The sequence below is a fragment of the Camponotus floridanus genome, unplaced genomic scaffold, assembly GCF_003227725.1.
Source record: "Camponotus floridanus strain SB8 unplaced genomic scaffold, Cflo_v7.5 scaffold30, whole genome shotgun sequence".
NCBI lineage: Eukaryota > Metazoa > Arthropoda > Insecta > Hymenoptera > Formicidae > Camponotus > Camponotus floridanus.
In genome coordinates this window covers 1,561,384-1,577,985 of record NW_020229437.1, presented here as the reverse complement: position 1 = coordinate 1,577,985, position 16,602 = coordinate 1,561,384, and the positions used below count along the sequence as shown (strand labels likewise).

At 24.9% G+C, this 16,602-nt stretch overlaps 2 protein-coding genes across 5 annotated transcripts; both read left to right on the top strand.

Annotated features, from left to right (window-relative positions):
• The first annotated feature begins 2,102 nt into the window (after positions 1 to 2,102).
• Positions 2,103 to 10,539, top strand: LOC105259121 (putative glycerol kinase 5). The gene is made up of 12 exons (XM_025410264.1): positions 2,103 to 2,520; positions 5,416 to 5,509; positions 6,717 to 6,816; positions 6,891 to 7,050; positions 7,346 to 7,460; positions 7,645 to 7,838; positions 8,016 to 8,142; positions 8,347 to 8,451; positions 8,732 to 8,826; positions 9,203 to 9,366; positions 9,591 to 9,724; positions 10,291 to 10,539. The coding sequence occupies exons 1-12, from the start codon at positions 2,425 to 2,427 to the stop codon at positions 10,431 to 10,433; spliced, it is 1,527 nt and encodes a 508-aa protein (XP_025266049.1). The 5' UTR covers positions 2,103 to 2,424; the 3' UTR covers positions 10,434 to 10,539.
• A 539-nt stretch (positions 10,540 to 11,078) lies between these two features.
• LOC112638457 (gustatory receptor 68a-like) lies at positions 11,079 to 14,390 on the top strand. 4 transcript variants are annotated; one of them, XM_025410269.1, is made up of 9 exons: positions 11,080 to 11,251; positions 11,329 to 11,568; positions 11,707 to 12,013; positions 12,368 to 12,642; positions 12,849 to 13,019; positions 13,250 to 13,499; positions 13,707 to 13,775; positions 13,996 to 14,085; positions 14,273 to 14,390. In XM_025410269.1, exons 3-9 carry the CDS (start codon positions 11,729 to 11,731, stop codon positions 14,342 to 14,344), a joined length of 1,212 nt encoding a protein of 403 aa, XP_025266054.1. In that variant the 5' UTR covers positions 11,080 to 11,251; positions 11,329 to 11,568; positions 11,707 to 11,728; the 3' UTR covers positions 14,345 to 14,390. The 4 variants fall into 4 exon arrangements, with proteins under 4 accessions (XP_025266052.1, XP_025266053.1, XP_025266054.1 ...); XM_025410267.1 differs by having other exon boundaries at positions 11,079 to 11,568; XM_025410268.1 differs by having other exon boundaries at positions 11,079 to 11,634.
• Positions 14,391 to 16,602: the final 2,212 nt, after the last annotated feature.

Genomic DNA, 16,602 nt, shown 5'->3' with positions numbered 1-16,602 from the left:
AAGAATGATAAATCTTTCATATCATAAAGTATTTACAATCTTATAGAGAAAAAGAATATAATTAAAATTTTGTAAAAGAAGAATATAATTAAAACTTTATAAATAAACAATTTGTTCTGAATTATTGTAAAATATTATATTTAATGTTATAAAATTATATTGTTATAATATTATATTTAATGTTATAAAATTGATTCTTGAAAACATAGCTGTTTTATGTTTTTTTAATCAAAATTCAAGATATTATAAATTGCAAATAAATTAATGAGAAATAACACAAAAACGACATGTGATTCTTAACTAGAAAATAATTAATGTAACAAATATGTCTTAAGCTGAAAATATATTTAAGCAAATGTAAAAATTTTCAAAGCAACTTTAAATTTATAGGTAAATTTTGATTTGAGATAGGAGTTTTAAAAAGAATATTATGTCATTATGAAATAGATTAATGATGTATAAAGTAAGAGTCTAATTTTTTGGATAAATTGTGATATTATTTTTTAGATTTATGATATGATGATACAAAAAAAGAAGCAATGATAAACTTTGAAACTTTTTTGGTATTTGGTCAACGTAATATTAAGGAATATTGATTTTATACGTCTTTTTTAAAGCTAATTATAATAATAAAGAGAAAATCTGAAATAAAATATTATAATTTTTAAATGATTCATTTTACAATAACAAAAAATATTTTATAAAGACAATGATGACAGGCGGTATTAAAAGCACGCCTAAGTTAGGATTATTATATGTTGTCCTTTGTCAATTGGGTTGCTATAAGAGAGGCGTATGGACACGTATCTGATCTTCAGTAACGTAACAAGAAATGACACAATTAATTAAATATTCTCTTTAAGAAAATATTGTACTATATTATTTTTAAAAAATAATTTTTCTGTGATAAATATCACAATTACTTTTATTCCATACATTTATTATAATCAATTCCTCTCTCCTTCTCTCTCTCTCTCAAGAGAAATTTTTTAAATATAATTTGGAAACAATTAATTTTTAGGCATTAGTTTGCTACTTGTATATTTATTTTAATGAATACTACATGAAAAAATTTGAATTTTTGAAGATTTTATAATTTATGTTTGTAATTTATTATATTTAATTAATGTAAATAATAAAATAATGACTTAACATTATTACTAAATGTCTCCTATCATATTTAAATAATAGCGTTACTTAAGGAATTAAGGAAATAAAAGAGGTAATATAACAATAATATTACGTGTCATAATGGAAAATTCTTTCAACCTTGTACATGCACAAGAACTAAACAACAAGTGTGTTATATCAATTGCAGACGGTACTTATATATACGTAATCTGTCATGTCAGATATCTTGATAATGCGAATAACAAACATCACGCGACAATTAAAGAGGTCTAATATTTAAATGGTAAAATAAATTTATAAACTAATCTTGTTTTATAAATATATTAAAGAACCATGTTATAAAACCATAAGATATTTTATGTTCTCTTTATGAAATTTTTTAAATGTCAAACTTGATGAACTTTTTTAAATAATTGATATTAAATATTTTTATCTCATTTGATTATTCAAAATTTTGTAAAAAAACATTACATCTTAAATCTTAAACTTTATTTTAAAGAGTTTGTTATTTCAAAACTTTCACCAAATTTTAATTAAGAAAACAATAGTACTTTTTACATATTTTATGAGTTATGATATACTAGATAATAATTATATTCATCAAAATCTAGGTCAATTAGATAAAATCACTAATTTTTATATCGTTGTAAAACAAAGTTTCGTTGTAACAATTTTTATATTTTATAAAAAAATTTCACAAATAGTGGCATATAAAAAAAGCTTTCGTAATATATAAGTAATGTCGATTGCAATCGTGACTGTAGTAGTTGCGACTTCTAATGATTAGATCGTATAGTGGGAAAAATTGATGATCAAGACAGGTGAATTTTTCAGAATCATCTTTTAACAGCGTGTTTCAGCCATAATCGGCAAGACGTAGGCCCAACCGATGCAGTATACGCTCCGATAATATACTCCCCACTCGCTACCGACAAAGTTGGGCCGAAAGTTCATCGTTTTATTATGTGACGCGTAGCGAAGTCTTGATAAAAACCTCTTGCTAGAGCATGCGTGATGGATCACGCATCCAAGGACAGTCGTGGTATGATAACTGAACTAGCTTCAACGACGCTAGTTCAAGTCGCGTTAATATTTTGCAACTGCCGTCTTTTTTTCTTTGTTGTCTGTTGAACTCGTGTACAAAGTACATAGCTACTATTAATCGATATCAGTCGGTGCCAGACGTCGCGATCTTAACGTTCGATATTTCACGATTGGATTTAATGAAGAATTGAGGTATAAGTGCGTGCGCGAATCGGCGCCGAAATTTTCAAATTCGCCAAAAAGAGTACCATGAAATACGTCGCGGCACTTGACGTCGGTACCACTACGGTACGCTTCCACATTCTGGATGAGAAAACAGTCACGGTAGCTTCCTCAGCGGAAAAGGTTCGTTGCCATTTAATTTTTATATTTTCTAAAGATTGTGAATGCCAATTGCGAGCGAACAGAAGATTCCAATATTCAATATGTAATTAAAATTGAAAATGTGGGGTTACACACTAATACATACACATACAGAACTTTTTAAATCTCGTTAAAGATTGTGAGATAAGAAAAAAATTAAGAAACTATTATTGAGGAAAATTATATCATATATAAAATTTTTTTCTGCAATATATAATATATATATATATATATATATATATATATATATATAAACATAATTTTAAAAAATTAAATAATTTATGTGCGAGCGGAAATTGTTGAAAGACCGTAATTTGTAGTCCTAATAATGCTATTGAAAAGACTAATAAGTCGGAGCAAATACTAAATTAACAACACACCAAGCCTTAATAATATGACAGAATGCAAATAACCTTGAGTATTTTTAGAATGTATTGAGAAATTATTTGATCTATTAATCGAATTATTTATTTTAACAGCTGATATCGATCATGTAGACATATATATATATATATATATATATATATATATACACACACATACACACACATATATACATAAACATCAGATATATATATATATATATATATATATATATATAAACCATAAAATAATATTTTATTTAAATTTACAGTAGGGCATATTCAATGGAATATCTCAAAATAATTTTATCGAATTCTGAATTTAAATCACAAAGAAATAATTATTTTTTTTAATATAATTAATTGGAAAAATCAATATTAAGTCAAACATAAATAAACATTTTCATACTTATAATCTTTACAATGTTATGATAATTTTTGGTGACTATTGTTAGTCTCTTTAATACGATGATATGTAAATATTATATGTAAATATTATATTGAATAAGTAAATGACAGATTTTTTAAAGAATTGTGCATCTTTTTCTTTTAAACGAGAGAATATAAAACATATAATAAATCTTGTAAAGAATTTTTTTGCAGTAACATCAGCATAAATTATAATAGAATATCATAAATAATAATCCGTATAAAGGTGGAATAATTTGCATATATTTTCAAAGCTAAAAAGCTAAAAAATGGAATTTTAAATTTGAAATTCTTAAGTGTTGACTTGTCTTATATAAGAAATGTAGAGATATTTTGCGTCGACTACATATTTATAAACCTTATTGTACAATTTTTTATCTGTAACGAGCTGATTATAATTTTTTTTAAAGAAAAAATTAATCAATATATTGCGGATATAGTAAGAAAGGGAAACATGTAATAGAGATCAAGAGAACTGTCTATAGAATACCTTGAAGTCAAGGTAATCAAGTTAACATAAAAATGCTTTCCAGCTCGCAGATTAATAAACTCAGAAATAAGTTACTAGGACACTCCACGGCAGACTGCATTCGTCGTGCATACTTATAAGTGCTTAACATCGATTTAACCAGAACGATGCAAAGGTCGTTGCCAATGGCAATAAATTACTTCTATTTCGCACACGTTCTCTAATATATTCTCTAATAATATCTTGAATCACAAATATTTAACTTGAAATTTGCAAAAATAAGTATATTTACATTTTCACTATTAAAAAATATACTTCAGTATAATGCGTTCGTTAAAAATATTAATTAATATTAATTCATATTATTATTATTTCTTCAATAATATGGTTAGCAAATTATATTTAATATTTATAAAAAATCAGAAAAAAGAGAATAATTTTTATTAAAGCTTGTATTATTATCTTTTGTGATTAATATTTTTCTGTCATTGAGAGATTGAAGCGGATTTTTTACATTTACTAATTAAATTCAATTAAATTTTTAAAATTGGGTACAAATTTTTTAAAATTATTTATAAACGGATCTTGTGCATACTGAATATGTATAATATAAAAATATTGAAACTTTGTTGATTTAATTCAAGACAAATACATATTTGATAAAGCTGTTTCTAATTAATACAAAGAAGAAAATTAAACAAAAAGAGTTTAACCAAGCTATATTTGTTCAAATAGTTATTTAGCATAAGTAAATTCAGATTGATTCATGTGTGCATACATATGTGTTATTGGAAAAAAATTATGAATATTATCTGGCATTAAATTCTTTCATTACAGAATTTAATTTAGGTATAATAACAAAGATATTTTTTTTCCTCTGTATTTATTATTAAAATAAGTTTCAAGTAATATTCATGTTATTTGTAATAATTAACTTTTTACATTTACTTTGTATTGCAACAAAGTTTTTTTTCGAGTTTCTATATTCTTGAATTTTGAAACTTTAATATTTTATAATATAACACATTTTATAATCCAAAAGCTAAAAATTAATAAAATTAAAATAATAAAATTACTTATAAAATTTACTTCACAGATTATTTTAATCTTTATGTATATGATAGTGTTTCTTGAGTTATATAAATTCTATTCTAAATTAATTAAAACTTAATTAATGCAAAAGTCTATTTTAGTTCTAAAGATATGAGTCCTTGAAGTATAATAATTTTTATTTTATCTAGAACTTTTTTTTTAAATTTATGTAGAAATATTTTCCCCCAGTGTATACTTTTTATATAAAGCAATGTCAAGATAATGCATTATTTATTTATTGTATGACACGAAATCTAATCATTCATAGTTTTATACGAAAATAAATCGTACAGAAATATTTATTAAGAAGTATGAAGTACAAGCGAATGAGAGAGAGAGAGAGAGAGAGAGAGAGAGAGAGAGAGAGAGAAAGAGAGAGAGACAGGGAGAAAGAAAGAGAGAAACTCAAAAATTCGAGTGTGAAAACGCATTCTAATTCCAAAATCATATATATTAGTGGCTATAAAAACGGTATGAAATACGAATAAAAATAAAATAATAAATACTTTATTTTTTTTAATGTAGATAAAACTGATTTATCCAGAACTTGGATTTGTGGAAATAGATCCGGATCACTTATGGCAAATTATAATAAAAGTAATCAAGGATACATTAAAGAGTAAGTAAAAATTGTTTTTCTATTCATAAAATAATAATTAAATACTGAATTGGTTCCCAATAATTTTAATGACAATAGGTAAAATTCATACGGGCCTTAAATATGTATGTACATCTGGCGATATTTCTGCTATAATTCTGCTCAATAAGAATTAAAATGATAAGAGAAAATAAATATACAGAAATATAATTGTTTAAATATAACTGTCACAGTTGTTTATGCAAAGCACACGAATCTTCTCCATAATCTGGAATGGATAAACGCAGAAAATTTTGGTTTCACGCATTTTCAGTAGACATTTGAAATTTCAGTTGAAGTCATGTATCTTAATTCGTTAATCATTTTAATAACTGATAAGATTTAAAAAATGACGTATTGTTTATGTAATTTATTTTTAATTTGTACTGGTTCTAATTGATTTTATTCTAATAAATAAAATTATTGAATGAAAAATTTGATTAATTTTTCCGCATCAGCGGAATGAAAGATGATCAACATCAGCTTGAATTGAATTTTTGGCTACCTATTAAATGTGTGTTAAACCTCATTTCTGTATTTCAATCTGTTCTAGAAATGTTCATCATAAACCGAGGTGTCAGCAATCGGACGCATCGAAAGTAAGCAATCACATATCATGCTTGCGACACTCGATGCAGTTAAATGCTTGTTTATTTATTATTTTGCCAGTTAATTATTTTCAAGTCTTATAAAGCATTTAATTTGATTAAATAAAATATTTTTTGCTCCATATATGAGTCTGGTTTTATGAATGGTGGAATGCTGTCTTTTTTTTTTATATAAATAAAAATGTACGCGGTTTATATCACATGTACGGCAGATATTATAATATCTATCTAGATCATTTTGAGCTTGTTATATTTTCTTACGAAAAAAAGTTTAAAAGTAGATATTAAGAAAAAAAAAATATATATATATATATATATATATATATATCCTTGTGCTCTTTTCTTAATATCTACTTTTAAATTTTTCTTCGTAAGGAAATATAACAAGCTTAAGATGTATGTGATATATATATATATATATATATATATATATATATATATATAAAACTTCTCAGGGATTTTGTCGGGTTATGATCGATTGATATATTTTTTTGTGTTCAATTTGTTGTTTGTGTATTTTTATGTTATAACTTATGTTATAATCTCGGACTGAGACCAATTTATTCCGTTTATGGTTTTAGACAGCGAGATCGATCCGAAGTCTATCGTTTGCTTTGGAATTTCATCGCAACGAGCCAGCTTTATTACTTGGAATTTGAGGACTGGAAAGCACTATCACAAGTGAGAGCGACAAAGATGATAAAAGTATTTCAGTTAGAATAAAGTTTCACAATTGTGTAATATTGTTGTTTTAGATTTATAACATGGAAAGATCAACGAGCGTCTGCTCTGGTTAATGAATGGAATCAGTCGATGACGATGAAAAGTTTTCGAATAGTCTCGCGTATTTTGCATACTGTTACAAGAAATAACCGCTTTCTGGCCGGTAGCGTGTTGAAGTTTATGAATATGCAGGTTGAAAAATATTTCTATCATTTATATTTTTAATTACACACACACACACACACACATACACACACACACACACGCACACATATTTATTTATATATATGTTTATCTATATTATCAATGTATGTTTTAACACTATTTCAATGATCTCTAAATCGTTCTTTCTTCGTCAAAAATAAATCATTATTAGAGCATCAATTTCGCTTTATAAAGCTTTATGAAGCTTTTTAGCTTTTTGCTAACTACTCTCTCGGTTAATATTCCCTTAAGAGCTTAATTTCGAGCTCCTGCTTTGTTGCAGGTTAACTTGAAATTAGTATGGGTTCTTCAGAATATATCAGGTCTTCGAGAAGCAGCATCTAACGGAGAAATGGCATTCGGAGGTGTAGATTGTTGGCTTTTATACAAATTAACAGGTAAAATAATTGTATTTTTAATTAAATATATTTTACTTTTATATTCTATATCTTTTAAAATATCCATAACATTGTTAAATGTATATGATATTTCCTTATATACTTGTTAACATTTTATTATATTTGCAGTAATTAGTACAATTAGGTTGTACTCTAATAGCCATATATTTTTCATTCATTGCAGGAAAGCATATAATGGATGTTTCAAGTGCTTCAGCCACTGGTATATTCGATCCATTTCAAATGAAATGGTCCAATTGGCTGCTAAATATGTTACAATTACCACACAATATTCTTCCAGAAGTAGTAGATACAGCGGGCAACTTTGGAATTATACCCGAAAGTTTGTTCGGAGCTGAAATTCCCATTTATTGCTCAGTAAGTAATAAAGTTACAAAGTATCTTGACATAAACAAATCACGTTTAATTTGATGACTATACAAGAGTTAATATAATTATTCACGGGATATATATTGTATTATATACAAGACATGAGAGCTAATTTTGAAGTTAAGGAATATTTTTATTTCTAATAATAACGCCGTAAAATTTTAGATGGCCGATCAAGCAGCATCCTTATTTGGTTCAGGATGTTTCAAGCCCGGTGATCTTAAAGTTACTATGGGAACAGGTACTTTTCTAAATGTCAATACAGGACGGGAACCACATGCATCAGTTGCTGGTAATTTGGGGAATTTATATTACTCATTTTATGCGGAAATTTATTCTGTTTAATATATCAATATGTTGTATATATTATAAAATATGTGTCGCGCATATGTGTCTAGTAAATAATAATAAACTTTAAAATATATAAAATACGCTTGAAAATAAATAAACATGTATATATTATAAACAGATATATAAATTAAAAAATTATTTATAGGACTTTATCCAGTTGTTGGATGGCGAATCGGAGAAGAACTAATATATATTGCAGAAGGATCTTCAAATGACACTGGTATATTAATTGAATGGGTTAAATCAATAGGTAACTCATCAGCTTTCAAATTTTATATAAAAATTTTACATTAAATTTATAAATTTATTTAAAAAAAGAGAAAAAAACAGACAGATTAAATTATCTGATTATATCTTTAATTATTTATATAAAACATTTTAGCATATATATATATAATATAATTTAATTTGTATACCTACTCTGTATCTATAAATGTAAATGTAATCTTTTGAAAAAAGACCTTATTTTTAGAAACAATTCAATTCTACTTTATTGTTATATATTAATTTCGATTATATGATTGCCGCAGGAATGGTGAACGATGCTACAGAAACAGCTGATATGGCAAACTCAGTCAATGACACTGATGGAGTATATTTCATCCCAGCATTCAGCGGACTACAAGTATTATAACGAATTTCTTTCGATATCAAGATAAAAATTTCTTTTCATGCAATAAGACATTTTCGAATTAGAAAATTATTTCTAAAGCTTTCTTACTGACTCTTTAGATATCCATGAAAATGAAAAATAAAGTAAAAAATATACTGTCTTATCAATATAGCAAATATTTATGAAATACAAATTTACTTTAAGAAATTTCTTTTTAATCAGCATTTAAAGAATATTATTTCGACATATTTAGGAGATATTTTATTTCCATTTTCTGCTTCAGATCTGAAAGAGGAAAAAACACTAAATTGATTATAAATACTCACTTTAAAAACACATCACACAAAAATATACATAAATAACATATGTGCGTTATTTATTGTTTCAGGCACCTATAAATGATTATACAGCCGCAACCGGTTTCTTAGGAATAAAGCCTACCACGAAAAAAGAGCATATCGTTCGATCTTTATTAGAGAGTCTCGTTTTTAGGATTCAACTACTTCACGAATGCTTGCGCAATGAAACTTCCTTTATATACCAAAAAATAAAGTAAAAATTATACAATAATAATACTACATACTTAAAAATTCATATTTTATAATTTATAATTATCAAAAATTCATAGTTTATAATTTATAATCTTTGTCATTATTAACAATGATGCAAGGATCTTAATGGAAGATGATTTCTGCTATTTCTCTATGCAATAATTAAACTCCAATAACGCAATATCAATAAAAAATATCAATTAATTCAAATATATTGTTTTGTAGGGTCGACGGTGGAGTTTCCCAAAATGATTTTATTATGCAATCGTTGGCTGATTCGACGGGATTAGATGTAGAACGTCCAAAATCTGTTGAGATGTCCATTTTAGGAGTAGCATTCCTAGCTGGTTTACAATGTGGTATGAATCATGTAATTTTATTATTACGAATTATTTATATTTCTCATATATCTAATAATTTAAAAAGTTTTTATTCTTTCAAAAGTATGTGTGCTGTACTATTACTTTTTATATTACTTATAACTAAACAAAACACATTTAATAAAAGACTAATTTTCATGTATATTTTTACGATTTTCTATTCTTTAATTCACTTGATTTTATAAGAAACAAAAAAAAAGAAATTATTTATCGACTAAGACACACACACACACACACACACACACACACACACACACACACACACACACACTAAAGATTATTTTTGTCCAGATGATATGAGATTATAATAAGTTTAAGTAAAATTAAATGTTACATAATATGTGCGTTTATTTTATATATATATATATATATATATATATATATATATATATGTATCAATTAAATTAGCAATTGATAATTTTTAATTATATTTTAATTATAATAATTATAATTTAATTTTTAATTTTAATTATAATAATTATAATTTAATTTTTAATTATATTTAATTAGCAATTGAGAATTTTTAATATATCATTTAATTTCAGGATTGTGGAAAAGCAAAGAAGAAATATTGATGTTACGTCAGGTAGATAAGATATTTAAACCAAATAAAGAATCACAATCATTTTATCAGCATACATATAACCAATGGAAACGCGCGGTGGAGCGTTTCAAAAACTGGTACTAACGATAATTTCTAAATAAAAATCCATTTTTTATGAATATATATATTAAGAATTTGTAATATTATAAAAACGGGTCTAATGTATTATACTATTCGCAATGTAAATTAATTAAAATATTTAATATTAAAAATTACAATAGAAGAATAAATTTTTTCTAATACAAAATATGCGTTAATAACACATCATCATATCATCTATAAACGCGTTTGAATATAACTCTCAATTAAAATGAAAGTCTTAACGCATTTTAATGTCAGATCATATCGTAGCATCTACGATAAAAGACAAACATATTTATTTGTCTAATACGAATATACTAGTATTCTTTTATAATATTTAAATTAAAATACATTTTCAAATAATTTTTTATAAAACATTATATAAAATTAAATTATTTAAAGCTACAAATATATTTAGACTAAATATGTAGACATAATATTTTTATATTTCTAATATATTAAAGAAGAAAAAATAATTATTTTTTCAAAAATGAGATAAAGATTACCATTAATTAATTGGCACGCAATTAATTTGTATTGTTTTTAGTAACAATGTTATTTATTATTAATTTCTATTTTCATGTGCATGCAATTAATGAAAATTCTATGTAGATAATTCAAAATAATAAATGAACATTTATACTTCTATTAATCAAAAGATCAAGAAATTTATAACCATAGGTTTTATCGGAAACAATCGGAAGCATTATAATAATGTGCAAAGAGAGAAGTGCAAACCTCTCAACTGCAGTATTTATAAATGTTAATAGTTAAACTCTTATAACTTCTTGGTAGCGAGGAAAGGCGTGCTATTGTTAAAGGTACAAATAATCGAAAGCATTGTATATCATACTAGCATGGGACGTATGTAATAAATGAAATTGCATGACCTACGCAGGTTGTCCGAACGTATCGCAACGGCACGCGAGATCGTTTATCAGTTGTTAGTTGCTCGCCAAGTGAAGAGTTCATTAATGATAACATATAGGACTAGTGCAAGTCAAATTTAGTCTTTGTAGGTATTGAACACGTATAACATCTTTTTTTCCAGTTCTTTACTATAATTGATCGCATTCGTTGGCGAAAGAAGACAATTTTCTGTCGTCTATTTTAGTAACTAGTTTCCGAGACTCATTGTGTAAGTGGTTATTGTTTTAACGAAAGAAATCGTTTTTCAATTTTTACGTAAAATAAAAAACTTAACGTAAGTTTATTTATAATGCATTAATGATATAGTTGTAACACAAATATTTGTTATATTGATTGTTCTATTTAGGTTTATAGAAGGCAAATTCAAAATGATATCAGGCATGAGAAGTTTAAAACAGGCACTGATGCCTATCATATGGCTTAATTGTCTATTTTGCATGGGAATATTCGAAATACCTGCGAATCGCCCACGATTTTTATTAAGTGCCTTCTACGTCGTCTCGATGACAATTGCATACTTCTCGTTGCTTTATAAGGGACTTGCCATGTTTCAGGAAAAGTTCACTTACGACTTAATTGTATACTATTCCGTTTTAATAATTAATATCTTAGTTGCCACTTTGGCTATAATTTTGTTCTGGTGCAAAGCAGAGGTATGTCTATATAATATGTGTAATGATATTTCGTATAGAATCAATCCAAATAATAAACAAAAGTTTCACAACAAAAATAATACAGAAATAATAATTTTTTTAAACACACACACACACACACACACACACACACACACATATATATGTATATATATGTATATATGTTAGCTAATAACACACATATATGTTTAACTAATTATAAGTTTAAAATATATAAATATATAAAAGAAAATCTTTTTTTTTACATTGAAGCGAAATTTTTAATTGCATATAAATATTTTTCCTTTCTTTTCTTTCATTTTTTCGATTGATTACTTTGAAACAAACTTACTAATTTAGTTTCGATGTTTTAAGAATTTAAATAGCATAATTAAAAGGTTCAGTATAATTGACAATACTATAGAAGTATTGGGCATAAAGAGGGATTACCAAAGAACTCATCGCAATGTTCTATATATTATGGCTATATGGATAATAATCATGCTGTTATTGAATATCATGCATATAATATGGATGTATCAAGATACTATTTCTCTAGGATATTTAGGCATGTTTTTGACTGATTTATGTTTCTGCATTCCGATTCTGACAAATTCAGTAGTAGATATCACTTTTGCTTCATTGATCAGGCAAGTATAATAATGTTTCCCAAACAATATATTTTTCAAGTTAGCAATCAAATAGAATTTTATTTAATTAGAGTTATTTTATAATTTCTAATTTATTTGTTAATACACACACATAGCATATTTTTTTTTAAATTAATTGAAATAAGTAAATGTATATCTTTGATTTTGTATATATAAAACAATAACATATAAAATTGCATTGACAGATGCCTTCAACTAAAATTTCAAACTACAAATGTTTTGATTAACAAAGTAGTACTTCGTGCAAATAAATCAAGTATCTTTAAGATCCATGATCAACATACATCTATGGCAATCGTCACAATAAACTATGAAAATCAAAAAGACAAGATACTACATCTCATACAGACGTTGAGGTAAAATTAACAATAATTCTCATTTTCTATTATCATAATATAAAATTTGTCACAGAATTATATATATATATATAGAATACATTTAAAAAATCGGAATGCATATACAAGATGTTATGGATGTTAAAATATTTAAAATAAAATTATTTAAATTTTATCTATTGAAAATTTAAAAAATGATCTCTTAGAATGATTTAAATAATTACTAATTAATTAATATTTTTATCTGAAAGACATACACATTTAGAAATTACGAGAATAGCACAACAAATTAATCGTACTTACTGTACGCAACTTTTACTCGAAATGGCAGTCCATTTTACTGTAGTAACTGCATGTATTTACTGTATGTATGGTGCACTTACCGGTCAATTTCATGTGATAGTTCACACTGAAAAACTTATTGCCATGATAGCTTGGGCATTAATTTACTCATTCAAAATTATATTTGTGAACTTTCTTTGTACGAGTGTATCAGAGGAGGTAAATTATTTTTTCTTTATTAAAATAAAATGTAATTAAATAAATTTATAATGATAAACTCAGAATTAGATTGATACAATTGAATGTATTATATGTATTATTTAGAATATATGTAAATTATAATATACTCTTAACATGTTTATTGCGTAATTTATTCATGATTTTATATTGAATTTGTTCATTAAGTAATTAAGATTATAATTTCAGGCATATAAAACTGGCGAAATTATGCAATCTTTTGATGGATTGAACACTGATGATGCTATGAGAGAAGAAGTAAGTCCTGTTAATACATTATCGATGATAATATTTAATCAAAAATTTGATTTCTTCTCTTTAAAAGAAACATATTGACATTGTTCATTTAGAACCATTAGTCGTTTAAGAAATAAAAATATTGTGCTTTTATCTGATGAATAATTAATTTATATAAATAATTTAAAATATAATAAAAGAAGAAAATAAATATGCCAATATATATTTTTATATTTTGTAGATTACTCAATTTACACAACAAATAATACTTAATTCCTTAACGTTTACCGCTTCTGGGTTTTTTTCGATTGATAATACTCTTACTGGCAAGGTAAGCATGTTTAATTTATGCAATTGTAAATTTATTTATGTAATTGTAATTTTTAAAAGAAATTTCATGTACATACATATATATGTGTGTGTGTGTGTGTGTGTGTGTGTGTGTGTGTGTGTGTATATTATTTAATATATAATTATAAAATTCGAAAAAAAAACATTATATTATATGTTTGTTTCAGTTTTTTGCCACGGTCACGACATATGTGGTTATTCTAATACAAATGAACACGCCATTATATGTAGATGACTAAGATTGTAGACTAATGTTACTTATTGAATTAAAAACAGTTTATAAGAAATAATAATTCACTAAAATTATCACTTTAAAAATTGTGTAATTAATAGCAAGTAACTTTCCAAATTTTCTTATTAATAAAATTCTCGAAATTTTATTTATAAAATAAACGATTTTTTAAATGTTGTAAATATGAATAAATAAAAAATATAATATTTTATTTTAAATTTTCAATAATAACAAACAATTAATTGCATTCTTTTTCAATATGATTTATTTATATAACACAAGAAACACAATGATAAAATAAATTTATATATAAATACAATTAAAACTTGTGTCATTATTGAAAATAAAATTAAATTTGTTTAGATCTTTAGCATTCATCATGCAATATATGTAAATATATTTATGTATAGAAAGAAGTATAATGTAAAATAATTACTAATAGTTTATATGTGAATTGATTAAATCTTATCGTACATTTATCTTATTAATGATTCAATGCTAATTTAATTTATTTTGTTATGAATGTAATCATTACGCGCTACACTACTATATTTAAGTTGAATTGTAAGAGTTAGTGGAAGTGCAAGAGAATTAGTGGTACTATGATCGACACTATACAAAAGGTTTCAAATTCTTTTTGCTTATAACTAGTTGCACTTTCTGCGATTTCGGAATTCTTATTCTTTAGATTAGAGAATTCTTATCTTATATATATTAAGTGTGTAAAAAATATGTATATATTTCTATGTCTTTTATTATGTAATTGTTTTGTCATGAAAACATGTAATGAATTTTATATGCTTTACTTTATAATAATAAATCTACTTGTGATGATATCAATAATCATTACTATTCGCGAACATAAGATATATTTTTTCTATATAAAATATTGCATTAGTGCTATAATAGTATGGTATTAAACTACATCTACGGTGACAAATGACAATAAAATATTTATCTACAAATTTTAAGTTATTCTTGTTTGTAATTATGTAAAGAGAAATAAAATTTAAATTTACATATACATATGTAAATTGTGTGTGTTTATTTCATTTATTAAAAAAATTACTGCATAACCTTTATTTATTACACAATTTTAATATTAAACATTTGAAAAATGACAACTGTCAATAAAGTTGTTAGCAACATTATTGACATTAATATTATTTATTGTCCAATAACATCGATTGACTGTTGTACTGATGTTACTACATTTACGAAGGAATAAATAATGCATGATAGTAATGCAATAATTCAAATATGTGCATGCTATGCTATTTTTATGAATGAGTAAATATCGGAAAATAAAATTGAACAGATATGCTATCATTTAAAGAAATCGCAAAAATATGACTATGATGAAATCATAGAAATTTTTACATGTTTTCTTTATCTTAGTTTCTCTTTTTATTCTGTTTTTTTTTCATGTGTTGTGCTATTTAAAGGTTGTAGTAACTTAAATAGTAAAGGAAATGTTGCGAAATTTTTCAAAGATTCTAAATTATTTATATCATTTTATTTATACCAACTTATTTAGTAATGTTATTAATTATAGTTAGTAATTATTTATAGTAATTTTAATTTTATTTGTAATTGTATTTGCTTAAAAATTATGATAACGTATTATATGTTAATGATAACGTATTATATGATTATTATATAGATATATTTTGTATCTAATAAAGAGATGTGGGGGAAAATAGAAATTAAAAATAACTGGCACATTATGCGAATATCGATTATCTTAGCAATATATATCTATGTTATTATTTAATATTTTAACGATGTTAAAACAACGATCTAATCAAATGTCATCTTACCATGCTAATAAATGTAACGTTAACACGCTATATGGCCTTCACTCGGGATCTAATAGTTAACATATAAAACTAAACAGAGTTTGCGATCATGGTTGACACTATAGAAAAGGTTTTAAAACCTTTTCTCTTAATCGCTTGTTTCCTTGGTTTTGGAATTTTTAAAAATAACTCGAGTTATTTAAGATTTTATTTGAACATTTTCTATATACTAACTGTGTGGAGTGTTTACGCCTGCGCCTTTTATTATGTGGTGACTTTCTTTGCACCAAATCGTATATTTTCAGGCTTTCTAATCTTTTTCATAGTGATGACAAATTTGTTTGTGACGATAATATCTGTAATTATCATCATTCGTAAGCATGAGGTACAATTTTCTTTGTAAATGTTTTATTATAACGTTAATAATGTAATATTTACAACAGAGCAAATAACACGAAATACGATT